The following is a 14,315-nucleotide window of genomic DNA, read 5'->3' as shown; positions in this document are numbered from 1 at the left end:
CTGCTTTACATCCTGGTATTTTTTATTTGATTAATGTTCTTATCTTGAGCTACAAACAGAATAGCAAGAGTTCAATCAGCTTTCTTGTTTTCCTCACGTTGGTCTTGCTAGCGTTAGCAACAGGTTTGACTGACAGCGTTGCTAAGAGATGGGACATGACCTTTCATAACGTGGCTCGAGGTTGGCTCTTTAAATTTGAGCTGTCAAAGTCTGAATAAGTCACTTCTCTGGTTTAGTATTGACCAATAACAGAACATTAGTTATTGCAACTCAGGGCTTTTAATGAGACTGTTTAAAAATGGTTTACTGGGATTATCTTGCAGTTAGTTAGTAAAATGTTTTCAAAATTATCGTGTATCGCAGTATTTCTGTCGTATCTTGTGCTTAACGCTTGTTCTTGTGACAAGCCAATATCCAAATCCCCGTCTCCACATTTGGATGCTGGTCTGAACCGTTCTCTCCTTTGTCCTTTTCATTTCCCTGTCAAATCCAGAGCTGTTTCTAAGAACAGTTAAAGACTCTGACGTAAACCCAGCAGCTCTGCAAAGTCACCGCTCTGGGGAGAAAGATGCTCGTGTGTCCTATCGCCATGGGCACCGCACGACACAGATCTGACTCATGGTTCCCGTGGCGACCCCTGACCTCAGCACCGAGATCTGAGTCAACTAACAAGATGGAAACTCCGATAGAGGGCCAGAGTAATGGGATTCTGTCGTGATGTGGCGGAGCGAGGTCAGCTCTGCTCAGGATATCGCAACAGGAATAATAATGGGGCGACAGTGGCTCAGTTGGTAGAGCGTTTGTCCACCGATCCAAAGGTGCAGCTCCAGCTCCCTCAGATGAATGCTGTCATTGTGTCCTTAGGCAAGACACTTAATCTACTTCAACCCCAGTGTCTGTGTTACACTTTTGAATGAATGTGTGTGTGAATGGGGGAGTGGTTCTTGATGTAAAGCGCGTTATAAAAATGTGACCTTTGACCATAGAATATATCAGTTGAAGGGGCTGATGTAACTATGGGAATAAATAATTAATAGAAAATCATAACTGACAATTTTATTTGTAGAATTACACCATAGACTGTTTATATAAATGGACGTAGCTAACCTGCCAGCCGCGACGTTCTAAATAGGAAGTGAGCATAGGCTCCATCGGCTCTGGCTCCAATTCACTTACATAATAGAACTAAACAAACTAAAACTAAACAAAGACATTATTATAAAACTAAAGGGTCAATACCTTCATTGAAGCTATACGTCCTGTTTAACATATACACACAAAATGGCCGCCCTCTGTGTCGTGTGTTTTTACTGTAAACTATAAAAACTCTCTTCTCTGCCACCTGTTTGTCACAACTGAATTGTTATCGCTTTGCCTGGAATGTTCCACAGTATGGCATTACATAACTCTATCCTCTATGTATCACGTGTTTCTGTTTTTTAAGAAAATACAGTGAAGGTGTATTCTTACTGTGAGTGTGCTCGCTTCTCCACAAATCTCACCTATAACTTGACCTGGGGGCTCTACTGCCATTGAGCTTTCCATTTAAGTTTAATGATGTCATGATGTCAAATATCTCTTTGGAGATGTACAGAAAAGTTCCATGGTGCACCTTTAAAGGGGCCATATGACTCTATTCTCTGATCTATTTTCTAATGTTGTTTTCTCATCACAAACAGACCTGGAGTTGTGTTTTATTTCATTCAAACATGTTTAACACAATCCTGCATATTTAGGCCGAGTTCTTCTCTCAAACTGAAAACACTCTGTTCCACCTTGTGATGTCATCATGTGGTAAATACAGGAAGTGCTCCACTGTGTTTTTAAACTCCACACACCTTCACTAGAATCATTTGGATCATTTCAGCCCTGGAATTGCTAATCTCTACTGAACTAAAGGTAAAAGGAGCTGTTAACTTGAAAACTACCACTTCATGACATCACAAGGTGGAACAGAGCAGTTTGAGCTTTGGAGATGTAGACAGACGAATAATAAAGTGTCACTCAAACATGTGTGAATGAAACATAAAACAACTCCAGGTGTGTTTTTGATGAGGGAACAGCTTTAGACTTAAACCTCACAAGAGTCAGTTTTGTGTAATTTCATGTTATGGGAGAAGGGACCTGAAACATCTGGTCGCCTTCAGTGTCTCAATCAACATTTTCAGGCCTCTTGTGAATTTGAGCTGCACTTTTTTATAAGTGTAGATAAAATAGTGCGACATCTGGCAACCCAAATGAAAATGACAGATCTAGAGGTGTTACTTGCAGCTGCAGCTGACGAGTCCTGACAGTGACGCTATGACAACGCGGATTAAACATTTACACTCGATGAAACGCTGATCTCATTCGTTTGTGCTCGCTGGCGCAGACAGGACGCCAGACGCCGCCTCAGACACGGGACAGACGGACGGTCGGTTTAATTTCGTGTAAAACTAAACTTCTGCTCATTCTTTTCACAGACCATCAGAAACTGGAGCGAGAAGCACGAATCTGCCGTCTCCTGAAACATCCCAATATCGGTGAGTTTTGACAAATTTGATTATATTTGAGTAAAGGTGCACTGCATCTTTTCTAGTAAGGGGTCATCTCCATGGAGATGTTATTGCTTTGCCTGGAATGTTCCAAGGTATGGCATTAAACCTGTTTATCTTGCGTTTATTCATTACAGCTGTTTTGATTGCTTAAAAGTACATGCAGTATTTTTGTGCGTAGACTCGCCTCTCCGCAGGTCTCAACTCGGCCCGGTGTCACATGCTTGTCTCCATGGAGATAGATGAGTTTAATGTCTTACTTTGGAACTTTCCGGGGAAATCAATCATATCTCCATGGAGACAAGCAGGTGGCAGACCCTCTTAAAGAAAACTTCCGCCTTTTAATGTCAAATGTCGCCTTTTTGTGTCCGTGTGGTGGTATGACGTGTGGTGGTGCGGTTCGTCGTGCGGTGGTGCGGCGCCTTGTGTGGCCGTGTGGTGGTATGACGTGTGGTGGTGGTGCAGGTGTTTTCTGTGTTTGCCTTGTTCCTTTTGCCGCACTGCTCAGCTCTGAGCTCCGCCTGCAGCCTGTGGCATTCTGGGATGGAGAGATCCAGAGGAGAGGTGTGAAAGGGCGAGAAGCAAAATGACTCAATCAATGACACCTTTCCCCCCCATACATTCTATCTATCTGTCTCCATCTCTCTCTTCTTTCTCCTCTCCTCTTTCTCTCCATTTTCTTCTTCCTCTCCTTCCTCCTCTCTCTCTTTTAGCTCCTCTATATCCTCTCTTCCTCTCCTATCTCCTCTGTTTCCCCCTTTCTCTCCTGTCTCTGTCTCTCTCCTCCTTTCCTCTGTCTCCTTCCTCCCTCTCTTCCTGTCCTCCTTTGCGTCTCTCCTCCTCCTTTTCATTTTCTCTGTTCTCTCTTCCATCTCTCCTTTCCTCTCCTCACATCTTTCATACTCCCCCACTCTTTTCCTCTCTCTTCCCCTTCCTCTAACCCTCTCCTTTCTACCAATTTTCTCTTTTAGTGTCACCTCTTTCCCTCTAGTCCCTCTAGTCTGCTTTCCTTCTCTCTTTCTCCCTCCCTCTCTCTCACGTCAGCTCTCTCTCCCTCTCTCCCCCTCCCTCCCTCTCTCCTCCTCTCCCTCTCTTTGTCTCTCCTCGTTCCCTCCTTCCTTCCTTGTGTCCTAGTTTCTTGTCAGTCCCTTAGGCGTCAGTTTGCCCCTTGCCTACTTTCTGACTTTGTCGTCTATGACTCTCTCTCCCTCCCACGCACTCTACCATCTCTGTATCTCTCTATTGCCCTCTCTTTTGCATCTCTCCATCCACCCTCTTTCTACCGTGCTCTTGCTTCTGTCTCAATCCATCCTCTGTCATCTAATTCTCTTTCTCTAGCCCCATCTCTTGTCTTTCTCTTTATCTCTCCTTCCCTCCCTCTCTGTCTCTCTCTATCTCTTGGTCTTTCTCTCTTATCCCTCTCTCTTGTCTCTCTCTCTCTCCTCCCTATCTATCCCTCTTTAACCCTCTCTCCTGTCTATCTCTACCCTCTCTCTATCCTGTCCTCCCTCTCTTACCCTTCCTCTCTTGTCTTTCTCTATCTCCCTCGCTCCCTCTGTCTCTCTAACTCTCTATCCTTCTCTTTCACCCCTTTCTCTTGTCTCTCCTCCTGCTCTCTCTCTCCCTCTATCGCGCTCTCTTATCTCTCTCATCCCTCTCCATGTCCTCCCTCTCTCCTCTCTCATCCCTCTTTCTTCTTTCCTGACACATTTTGTCTCTGTGTCAGACTTTGTCCTAAAGAGGCCACCGTAGCTCAGCAGATGGACCATGATGCCGTGGGGTTTTTCCACTTAAACTTTTTATAAAACTCGAAACTCGACCAGTGAAGAACAATAATGGTCTTCCGCCAATATCGATCATGTGACGATATCGATCATGTGAAGATTTTTGAAATGTAAAACTTTTCTTTATACTTATGTTCCACCTTGTGATGTCATGAAGTGGTAGTTTTTAAGTTAACAGCTCCTTTTGCTTTTAGTTCAGTAGAGATGAGTAATTCCAGAGCTGAAATGATTCTAGTGAAGGTGTATGGGGTTTCAAAACACACCACATGACATCATAAGGTGGGAGGGAGTGTTTTCACTTTGAGAGAAAATATAAAGACTATAGTGAATATGAAGTTATCAGAGACACAAACGCAGACAGGCCTGTACGGTCCATCTGCAGTGGGCTGTGTCTGCGTGACCCACGTGTCTCTTCAGTCTCTGGACTCAGAGAAACCCGAGGAGCAGAGTCCAGCTGAGATGGATCAAAGTTGTGATCAATGTATTGTGATACATAGAAACGCGCTAACTCGGCTCTTTTGTTAATGCCCTTTTCAAAGGACACGGGAACAAGTTGAGGTTCACTATGTAACTTTTCTGGTGTAAGATGTACCACCTGTTGTCTCCATGAGGACGCTATTACTCTGGCTAGAATGTTCCACAGTATGGCATTAAACTGGTCCATCTCAAAGGTGACAAGCTGGTGCATTCGTGGGAGGTTACAGGACAATAGAAACACAGTGAAAATGGCATCATCAGAAGAAGTGAGTCAAAGCTACACTGGACCCTGTTGGTTTTAAAGCACCATTGTGTAACTTTTCTGTTGGCAGTTATCTTGTGGTCCTATGTCAAAGTACGACCTGAAGGAGCCTGTGAACCAGCTGTACACGCACCACTGATTAAGAAACACTGTACTAATCGATACTAAAACTAGAATCAAACATGGACCGTTTTTTTTACTCTGAGATAAACCTGTATGTAGAGCAAATCAAGTAATAGTTTCACATTTTCAAGCTGGAAGGCAGGTCCACCACCAGCTCGTCTCCATGGAGATGTTATTACTTGGCCTGTAATGTTCCACAGTATGCTGTTAAACTTGCTTATCTTGCATTTATTCAATTGCAATTTGCTCAAACGTGGATTCATTCTTGTGAGCAGGGCCGTCTCTCCACAAATCTGGCCTACAAGTTGCCCTCACTTGTCTCCATGGTTTAATGTCATACTGCGGAACATTCCAGGAAAAGCCTTAAACACCACAGTCTAAGAAAGAAATGTCACTCGGATATTCTTGGGAGTGTTGGGGCTGGTTACATCCGTGTAACTCACTCATTCATGTCATTCTGTTTGAGGCGTTTGGACGTCATGCTGAGTTTGGACGCTATGTTGTGTTTGACAGCGGGCCGCACCATCTTGGATCAAAACTGATTTTTCTGACGTGACGGTGCGTTTCAGTTTGTGATGTGTTTTAAAAGTAGGATTCTGTTGTGGGAAGCACTTGTTTATGAAGCATCTAAACTCAGAAACTCAATGATAAAATTAAAGTTGATGTTTTCATTTAGCTGAGGCCTAATCCGACGCAGTTGTGGTGGAGTTTGTGAGGAGGGGCGGAGCCGGGGAAAAGAGTGCACATTATAAACAACATTTACATGTGAGAGACTGAAAAATGAACTGATAAACCAACACAACACTCCCATGTTTGTAGAGGTGTAAATGCTGGGATCTGTCGGACCAGATATGGGCTCCCAAATATCGGCTCTGTCGATTTTCTGGTTGGACATTTAAAATTATGTAATAACACTATTTACAGGTCGTAGTCGCCCAGAAAGTCTCAGAATACTTGAACTTTTAATTATACGAATTTGTTCTATTCAGGCCTGTTATGATAATCACTGTTTCCACTTCTCATTCAGTTGATGAAGCTGGAAATGTATATATTTTGGGTCAATATCAATCGTGTTTCTTTGATCATACAGCCAAAACAAAACCAAAAATGTCCCAGTAGAGCAGATTTAAGTCAAGTTTGAATAAATAACTTGTCTGACTCATTACATACTCAAACTGACAACTAAAGTGTTTTAACCATATTGTAGATAGTTTTTGTGGTTTAAATCTGCTCTTGGGGTTTTGTGCCAGTGACGTAAATGGGTTTCAGTATTACCGATGTCTATATTTACTTAAGCGATATACTGAACTTCAAAATGTGTGATAGAGACAGGTCTAGCTTTGTTGTTACTTTAGAGATAATTAACAATTCCACAGTAGATAAGTTTTATCTTGTTTTTTTGTTTTACATAAATAAATGCTGTTTTCAGTCTCTGCTCTGGTATCTGTTGGTATTCTATCTGAATAACTGCAGCCTTTTTCATTCAGTTGTGCTATATTGCTAATGATGCTAACAATGCTAACTGTTGTCAAACTGTTTCCTCTGTGTTTCCGCAGTGAGGCTCCATGACAGCATTTCAGAGGAGGGCTTTCATTACCTCGTCTTTGACCTGTGAGTGTATATACACATGTACTCACACATACAAACGCACACACACACACACTAACGCACACACCTACCTAATTTTTATCATCTTAAAAACATGAAAAAATAGAACTAGTTAATTTTAAACAGTTTGGTCCAAAGTTACTTCTCACTGACCTTATGCATTCTGAACATCCTAATTATTCACCATGACAAGTTCATAAGCACTTTTGACAACAACTAGCACACTAACACACACTTCCTGATCATCTGACAATTAAACGCTTCCTAATTAAATGCAGACACTACACGGCGGACTTATTTTGACCTCAAGAGCTGCTTATACAGTAGATCTGTACTGGAGAGACACATTTTGCTCAAATACGTGAGAAAAAAAATCAGGTACGGCGCCTTTAACCAACCCATACCCATAATGCAACTCTCCGGGGGAAATATGGATACCCCAACTGTACGTCATGCGGACCTGATGTTGTCTGCATTAGCGTTAGCATTAGCATTAACCTGAAAATTAGCAGGAGCAGAAGTCCTCATAAGCAGAATGTGTACAGACTTGCGTCCCCTCAATGTGATGAATCCCAGCACACACACTCTGACATTTTATTTGGGAGCGTGACTGCGGTTTGGCTGTTTGCTAACATCATCCTCTCTCTCCTCTGTCTCTTTCTCACTCCCTCTCTCGCTCTCTCACTCTTTCTCCCCTGTCTCGTTCTCTCTTCCTCTCCTGTCTCCCGTTCTTTCTCTCTTTCTCCCCTCGCTCGCTCTCTCTCTCCCCTCCTGTGCTCTTCGTTCCACTTTCCCTCTCTCTCCTGTCTCATGCTTCTATGTCACATCCATCATACTCCCTCCCTCATTCCCTCCCTCCTTCTCCCCTGTCTCTCACCCTCTTTCTCTCACTTCTGTCTCATCCTTCTGTGTCATATCTATTTATTCTGTTTATCCCCCCTCTCTCCATCACTCTCCTTCTCTCTCTTTACATATCTCCTCTATCTTACACCCTTGTACGTCTGTCCTCTCTTTCTTTCTCTCTCTCTCTCTTCCCTCCCTTTTCCCCTTCCCTGTCTCTTTCTTTTATGTCACATTCATCTTGTATTATATTTTTTTCATTCTTTTCTCGCGCTCTTCTGCCTCTCTCTCCCTCTCTCCTCTATGTCTCCTTCTCTTCTCCTCTTTTCGTTCTCTTTTTGATGTCTCGCAGGGTGACGGGCGGAGAGCTTTTTGAAGACATAGTAGCCAGAGAGTACTACAGTGAAGCGGACGCAAGGTACGAGCAAAAACCCAACTGGAGCCAGACCAGAGCAACAGAGCAACAGCGCAGGAATCAGACCAGAGCAACAGAGCTCAGATAGAGTTTGAAATTAATATAATGATCCATAAATACATCTACAGTTGACCTACACTAGAGACTCACATAATCAAATCAAGAATATTAAGAGTTTTACAGTCGCAGCACCAGAGCAAACACAGCTCTTTACACCCCTGCAGTGGGAAGAATATCAGGTCCAATAATGAACAGGACCAAATGGAGATCGGCTGATGCAGATTGGCTTCTTTTCGTCAAACTATGAAGTTTTTAATATATGACAAGCCACAGACTGCATATATAAAGGTACATAGATAACCTGCTACCCGATGCGTTCCAAACAGGAAGTGAGCATGGACGTGCTTCCGGCTCCATCGACTCTGGCTCTAGTTCACGTTCTTTGTAAAAACTGCGGCCCCTTTCTCTGTAACTGCTGCTGTCAAACTCATCATTTTGGTCTTAAAATGTTCGTATCAACCATTGTAACGGTAAATCAAGATATGAACATTAATAACAGACAAATCAGGCGCCTTCTTTGCCTGAGGTCACTCCTGCTAGCGTTACAACAGTGTAGGCAGAAAGACATTACCTTCAAAGGCTGGATTGGCTCTTTGGTTTGCTATGATACTCGGTCTAATTCCAAATATGCAACTTAGCTCCCCTATAACCGCTAGCCTTGATGAGCTTCATTTGTAGCTGAACGCATTAATTCCCAAAACGTTTACACCAAAACACATTTATAGACAAACCTTCTCACAATATTATTATTTTCATCTTTAAAATCCCCATTTGATCTTTGCTCACTTCCTGTTGTGTTGTCAGGTCGCTCCCTGTTCCTATCAGGAAATGCTCAGCAATGTCAACAAACCAATCAGGACGCAGTTCACTGCATTATTTAGTCAACCAATTGTTCAGATAATTACAGGAAGCTAGTCTGAAAACATCTGGTTGTGCCATCATAATATAGATTTGTTTTTGGTACCTGTCACGATAGTATTTTATCACTAAAACAGAACTAGTTTCTCGCTTACCTTATGCATTCAGAACTTCTAATAATTCACAGAAATTGGTTTATAGGCACTTTTCACAACTCTCAGAGAGCAGAAGTGGTGGACAGTAGCTCAGTTGGTTGAGCGGTCAGGTCCACTGATCCACAGATTGGCGGTGCGATTCCCGCTCCAACTGATAAATGCTGTTGTGTCCTTGGGCAAGACACATAACAACCTCACCCCCAGTGTTTGTGTACACTGATGTATGAATGTGTGTGTAAATGGGTGAGCAGTTCCTTGATGTAAAGTGCTTTGAGCCTTGAAGGTGGAAAAGCTCTGTATAAAAATGTTCCCATAAATGGTAAATATTCACAATAACTAGCATGCTAACAATGCACTTCCTGATTATTGGACAATAAAATGCTCTCTGATCACATGCAGGCAGAACACAGTGGACTTGTTTTGACCTCAAGAAAAAAAGTTTTATATTTGGGATGTCCCAATGTATGGCATTAAATGTGTTTATCTGCATGGAGGCGAGCAATTGACGCCATTAGTCCAAGTTACAGGTCAGATCTGTGGCAAGACGAGTCCACTTACAACAAGAATGCATGTTTTTAAGCTACATATAATTTTAATATTATGTATTCCAGCATTCCAGACGCAGCAATAATATCGCCATGGAGACAAGCAGGTGGCGGACCCTTTACCAGAAAGGTTTCATAGTGCACCTTTAAAGGGCCCATATTACTCTATGTTCTGGTCTGTGTTCTAATGTTTCCTCATCATAAACACCCCTGGAGCTGTGTTTTGTTTCATTCACACATGTTTAACACAAATCCTGCATATTTATGCTGAGTTCTTCTCTCAAACTGAAAACACTCTGTTCCATCTTGTGATGTCATCATGTGGTAATGCAGGAAGTGCTCCACTGTGTTTTTAAACTCCACACACCTTCACTAGAATCATTTGGTTAATTTCAGCCCTGGAATTGAAGGTAAAAGGAGCTGTTAACTTGAAAACTACCACTTGATGACATCACAAGGTGGATCAGAGCATTTTGAGCTTTGGAGATGTGACAGACTAATAATAAAGTGTCACTCAAACAAGTGAATGAAACAAAACACAACTCCAGGTATGTCTTTGAGGAGGTAACCACATTAGAACATGTATTAAAGCTCACTAGAGTCAGTTTTGTATAATCTAACACCTTTAATCATGTTTTGACCTGACCAGAGCAGTAGCCTTGTCTTCCATGTCCTCAAATCTTCTTAAGTGACTGGTCTGTCTGTTCGATTATATATATTTGACCTCTGGGGCATCCATATTGTCCACTCCGCCATTTTTCAAACCAGTCGATACGAGCTGTGCATTAAATGAGTTAAGCCACCTTCTTAAAGATGCCCCATCGATATAAATATGCCATACAAGGACCTTTCCCTCTTTTACGTACGAGGCGTGAGGCTTAACAATTGGATTAGGCACCGGGGGGAGGCTTTTATTTTCAACATGTCACCCATAACCACCAACGCAATATGAACTATTGACCTAGTAACCTCCTCCACGCTCGCTGACACAATAAGAGATGATAAAACCGCGTAGGCTAGCTAGGTGATGGCTAGCTACATCATGCATTCTTAGGAAATTTTGACAAACTGCTAAAGGTTGTGCAATAGTACAGTCTGAGTCACGGTTACAGTTACACACCCATTACGACTTCTGGTTTAAATCAAGTAAATCTATGTGTTTTTTTTAGAGTGATTATAAAAACGTCTTGCTGTAGATATGTAACATTTTAATATCATTTTTTAACAAAATCGATGGGAAACACTGACAAGAAGATATTATTATTAAGATATAAGATTATATTGGCCAGTAGGTCAGTTGGTCGAGTGTTTATCCACTGATCCAAAGGCCAAGACACTTAACCCCCCTCACCCTCAGTGTCTGTGTACACTGGTGTATGAATGTGTGTGAATGGGTGAGTGGTTCCTTGATGTAAAGCCATAGACTGTATATATAAATGGACACAGCGAACTTGCTAGCTGCTGTGTTCCAAATATTTATGTCCCTGTGGCTTTGTGCCCTTGCGCCCCTGTGCCCTTCAGCCCTTGTACCCTTGTGCCCTTCAGCCCTTGTGCCCCTGTGCCCTTCAGACTTTGTACCCCTGTGGCCTTGTGCACTTGCGCTCTTGTGCGCCTGTGCACTTCAGCCCTTGTACCCCTGTGGCCTTGTGGTCTTGTGCCCTTGTGCCCTTCAGCCCTTGTACCCTTGTGGTCTTGTGCCCTTCAGCCTTTGTACCCCTGTGGCCTTGTGCACTTGCGCCCTTGTGCTCTTGTGCCCCTGTGCCCTTCAGCCCTTGTACCCTTGTGGCCTTGCGCCCTTGTGCTCTTCTGCTCTTGTGCCCTTGTTCCCCTGTGCCCTTGTGCCCCTGTGCCCTTGTGCCCGCCGCCCTTCTGCCATGTTGTGATTGGCTCGTCCCACAGTTCTGGTGCTTGTCGTGTTAGAGGAGCAGAATCGACAGGCCTATTATTAAAATTGCTCCTGGGATGGAGAGTATTGACGTTTTGGTTTTAAAGTCTCCCACACCAGATTCACTATATCGATTCTTTAAACTACACCTTTATTACGTCTGTGTTAAAACTCTGGGGATGACGTCCATCTTCTGCTGTGGCCCTCAGCATAATGTTCCCAGATGTTCTCAGATAATCTGTATGTTTTGGCTTCCTTCACTGCACACTACTTCACACAAATACAGAAACATAGCTTGAGGTGTTTGGGTGGATTAGACAGAAGGGATTCAATATTTTAATAATTTTTAAATTCCATACTTACAAAAACTTAGAGGGAGTATTCTGCAAACTTAACTTTTTTGGAGCTTTCTCCCATTTTCTTATGCTATTTCCACATCAAAAACATGTCAGAAGAGGTTTTAGATGTCATCCATGCATGTTTGAGTAATCTAGCGATCTCTCCCGGACCCTATTTGAACCCTCCTTACAGTTAGCAGTACAAGGCTCCCCTCACAAGCCTCCACAAGACAATTCTCCATAAATATAGAAAAACCTGATGCACAACTGTACACGGCAACTTGAAACAACTGCACATCACATCAGGTTTGTCATTAGTGGGATGCAGCTGATTGTGTTGTGACAGTGCTCTGAAGGGGGAGTGACTTAGCACAGAGAGCAAACAGAGGGAAGACTCAGAGCATCAAAAATGAAAAATGAAACTTACAAAACTTGTTAATACGTTGTTTTGGGTGAATATAGCATTTTCAAAACAATAAAAGGAAACATGGTGACCTAAATATGTTACTAAATACCTCCTCTTTAATACCCCATAGAAATAAATACCTCCCTTTAATACCCTAGTAAAATACCCCCTCTCTAGAGATGCCTCGGGAAAAAAGTACTGTTAAAACTAATGTTTTTAATGTGATAGTAACGCTCTCTCTCTCACTCCCTCTCTCCCTCCATCTCTCTCTCTCCTTTTCTCCTGTTCCCTCCATCCCTCTCTCTTTTTTATCTCTCTTGTAGCCACTGCATTAGTCAGATCCTGGAGAGTGTCAATCATATCCACCAGCATGATATTGTGCACAGAGACCTCAAGGTGAGTGGATGCCCGTTGCCGTTGACAACCGCACACCTCTTTTTCCCCGTCTCCCGTGGCAACGCTCAGTCTGGCTGCAGCATCCTCTCTCATCTCTGTTTTTTGGCTCTTAAGCTTTTCTGCACGTCTCATGTAGGTTTCCTTCAAGAGAATTCTAATTCATTTGATTTGATAAAGTCCAAAACTAAAATGGAGGCCGGCGTTGTAGACGGGAGAGGAGCAGGTCTGCAGGGATTCAAACAGCATTCAGTGAATTCAGGTTTCAAATGGACAGGGATCAGTTTGGGTGTTTTTGTAAACTTGTGTAATTTGGAGCTGACTTTAAGAAAGATTTTTTAATTGATTTTGATTTTGTTTTAAATGGCAGTTATTAAAATTCCACTTGTTTATGTTCATTATGAAGCTTTAAGAGTTTGGTTTTAAGTTTCATAAACGTGACGTCGTTGTCCCCAGATACAACGTAAACATGTTCGAGGAGGAGAGGGGAGGTAGAGAGGCAGGAATAGGGAAGAGATGGAGGGGGGAGAGGAGGAGGAGGGGAGAGAGGGAGGATTAGAAGGGAGGAAGAAAGGGGAGATGGGTAGAGGAGGAGGAGAGAGGAAATGAAGGAGAAGAGGGGGGGTGGGGAGCAAGAGAAGGGAGAGAAGGAGGCGAGAGAGATGGGGAGATGGAAAGGTTGATTACTGAAGAGGCGAGCACGTGTTTGTAAGAGTTCATCAGAAGAGTTTTACACTAGTCGACTTGTTCACGTTATAATCTGGAGTTATGATTCACGACGATTATCCAATCAGAACACAGAATGAGCCTCACATGACTCATTTGCGTTGCCAGTTTCAAAGCTGAAATCCAGTCATTTTAAACCTTAAATGTCTCTCTGATCTGATTGACCACTACCTAAACCCCAAACCTGCAGCCAATCAGCTCAGTGAGTGAATCTGGAGGTTCTGAACATGAGGCCTGTCCATAAACTGAGAATGAGACACACCTGTATGTGTCTCTATCTGCAGGTCAAGGCTCTGGACACGGGCTTAGATGGGATTGTAGAACTCTTTTAAAACTGTAGGAGGCAGGAGACACACAGTCCCTTTTTAACGAACATTCCCAGCCTTGTTTATTTTAAGTAAATGTTATTTTTCCTGTTGTAATTCCCATATCATTCCCAAAGCTTTTCTTTATCCCTAACCTTGTTCGTATCTGCGCGTGCGGCTCGGCTCTGGCTCTGGCTCGTGTTTGAAATAACGGTGACTCATGAGCACGTGAGAGAGTGATGACGAAGGCACAAAAAGAACGACACGGGGGATTACAGACAATATGGCCGCCGCACGCTCAGAGCTGACTGGGGTAAACTCGCTCCGTAATGAACCAAGAGCAGGGTTTGGTGGGAGAGGGGAGTTACCACGACAACCCCAGTGACGACATAAGAGAGAGGGAGGAGGAGAAAGGGAGGAAAGAGAGGGGGTAGAGGGGAGAGAAAGAGAGAGGAGGGGAGAGGAGAGGGAGGATGAGGATGAAAGGAAAGAGAGGAGAAAGGGGGGAGAGAGGGATGGAGAAGCTGATTACTGAAGAGGCACATGTTTGTAAGAGTTGATCAAAAGTCAAAATGTTTGACTCTGTGTCATTGTTAAACTC

General features: G+C 43.1%; 1 protein-coding gene across 29 annotated transcripts in view; it reads left to right on the top strand.

Annotated features, from left to right (window-relative positions):
* Positions 1-14,315, top strand: part of LOC117387839 (calcium/calmodulin-dependent protein kinase type II subunit gamma) — a 75,980-nt gene that overhangs the window by 23,229 nt on the left and 38,436 nt on the right. For all 29 annotated transcript variants that reach the window (XM_055229344.1, XM_033985425.2, XM_033985435.2 and 26 more), the window contains exons 3-6: positions 2,463-2,522; positions 6,737-6,791; positions 7,981-8,046; positions 12,614-12,686. In XM_055229344.1, coding sequence (XP_055085319.1) covers positions 2,463-2,522; positions 6,737-6,791; positions 7,981-8,046; positions 12,614-12,686 — 254 coding nt within the window. The remainder of the gene's footprint in view (positions 1-2,462; positions 2,523-6,736; positions 6,792-7,980; positions 8,047-12,613; positions 12,687-14,315) is intronic.

Source organism: Periophthalmus magnuspinnatus, chromosome 19 (assembly GCF_009829125.3).
Source record: "Periophthalmus magnuspinnatus isolate fPerMag1 chromosome 19, fPerMag1.2.pri, whole genome shotgun sequence".
Taxonomy (NCBI): Eukaryota; Metazoa; Chordata; class Actinopteri; order Gobiiformes; family Gobiidae; genus Periophthalmus; species Periophthalmus magnuspinnatus.
This window is presented reverse-complemented; position numbering and strand designations above follow the sequence as displayed.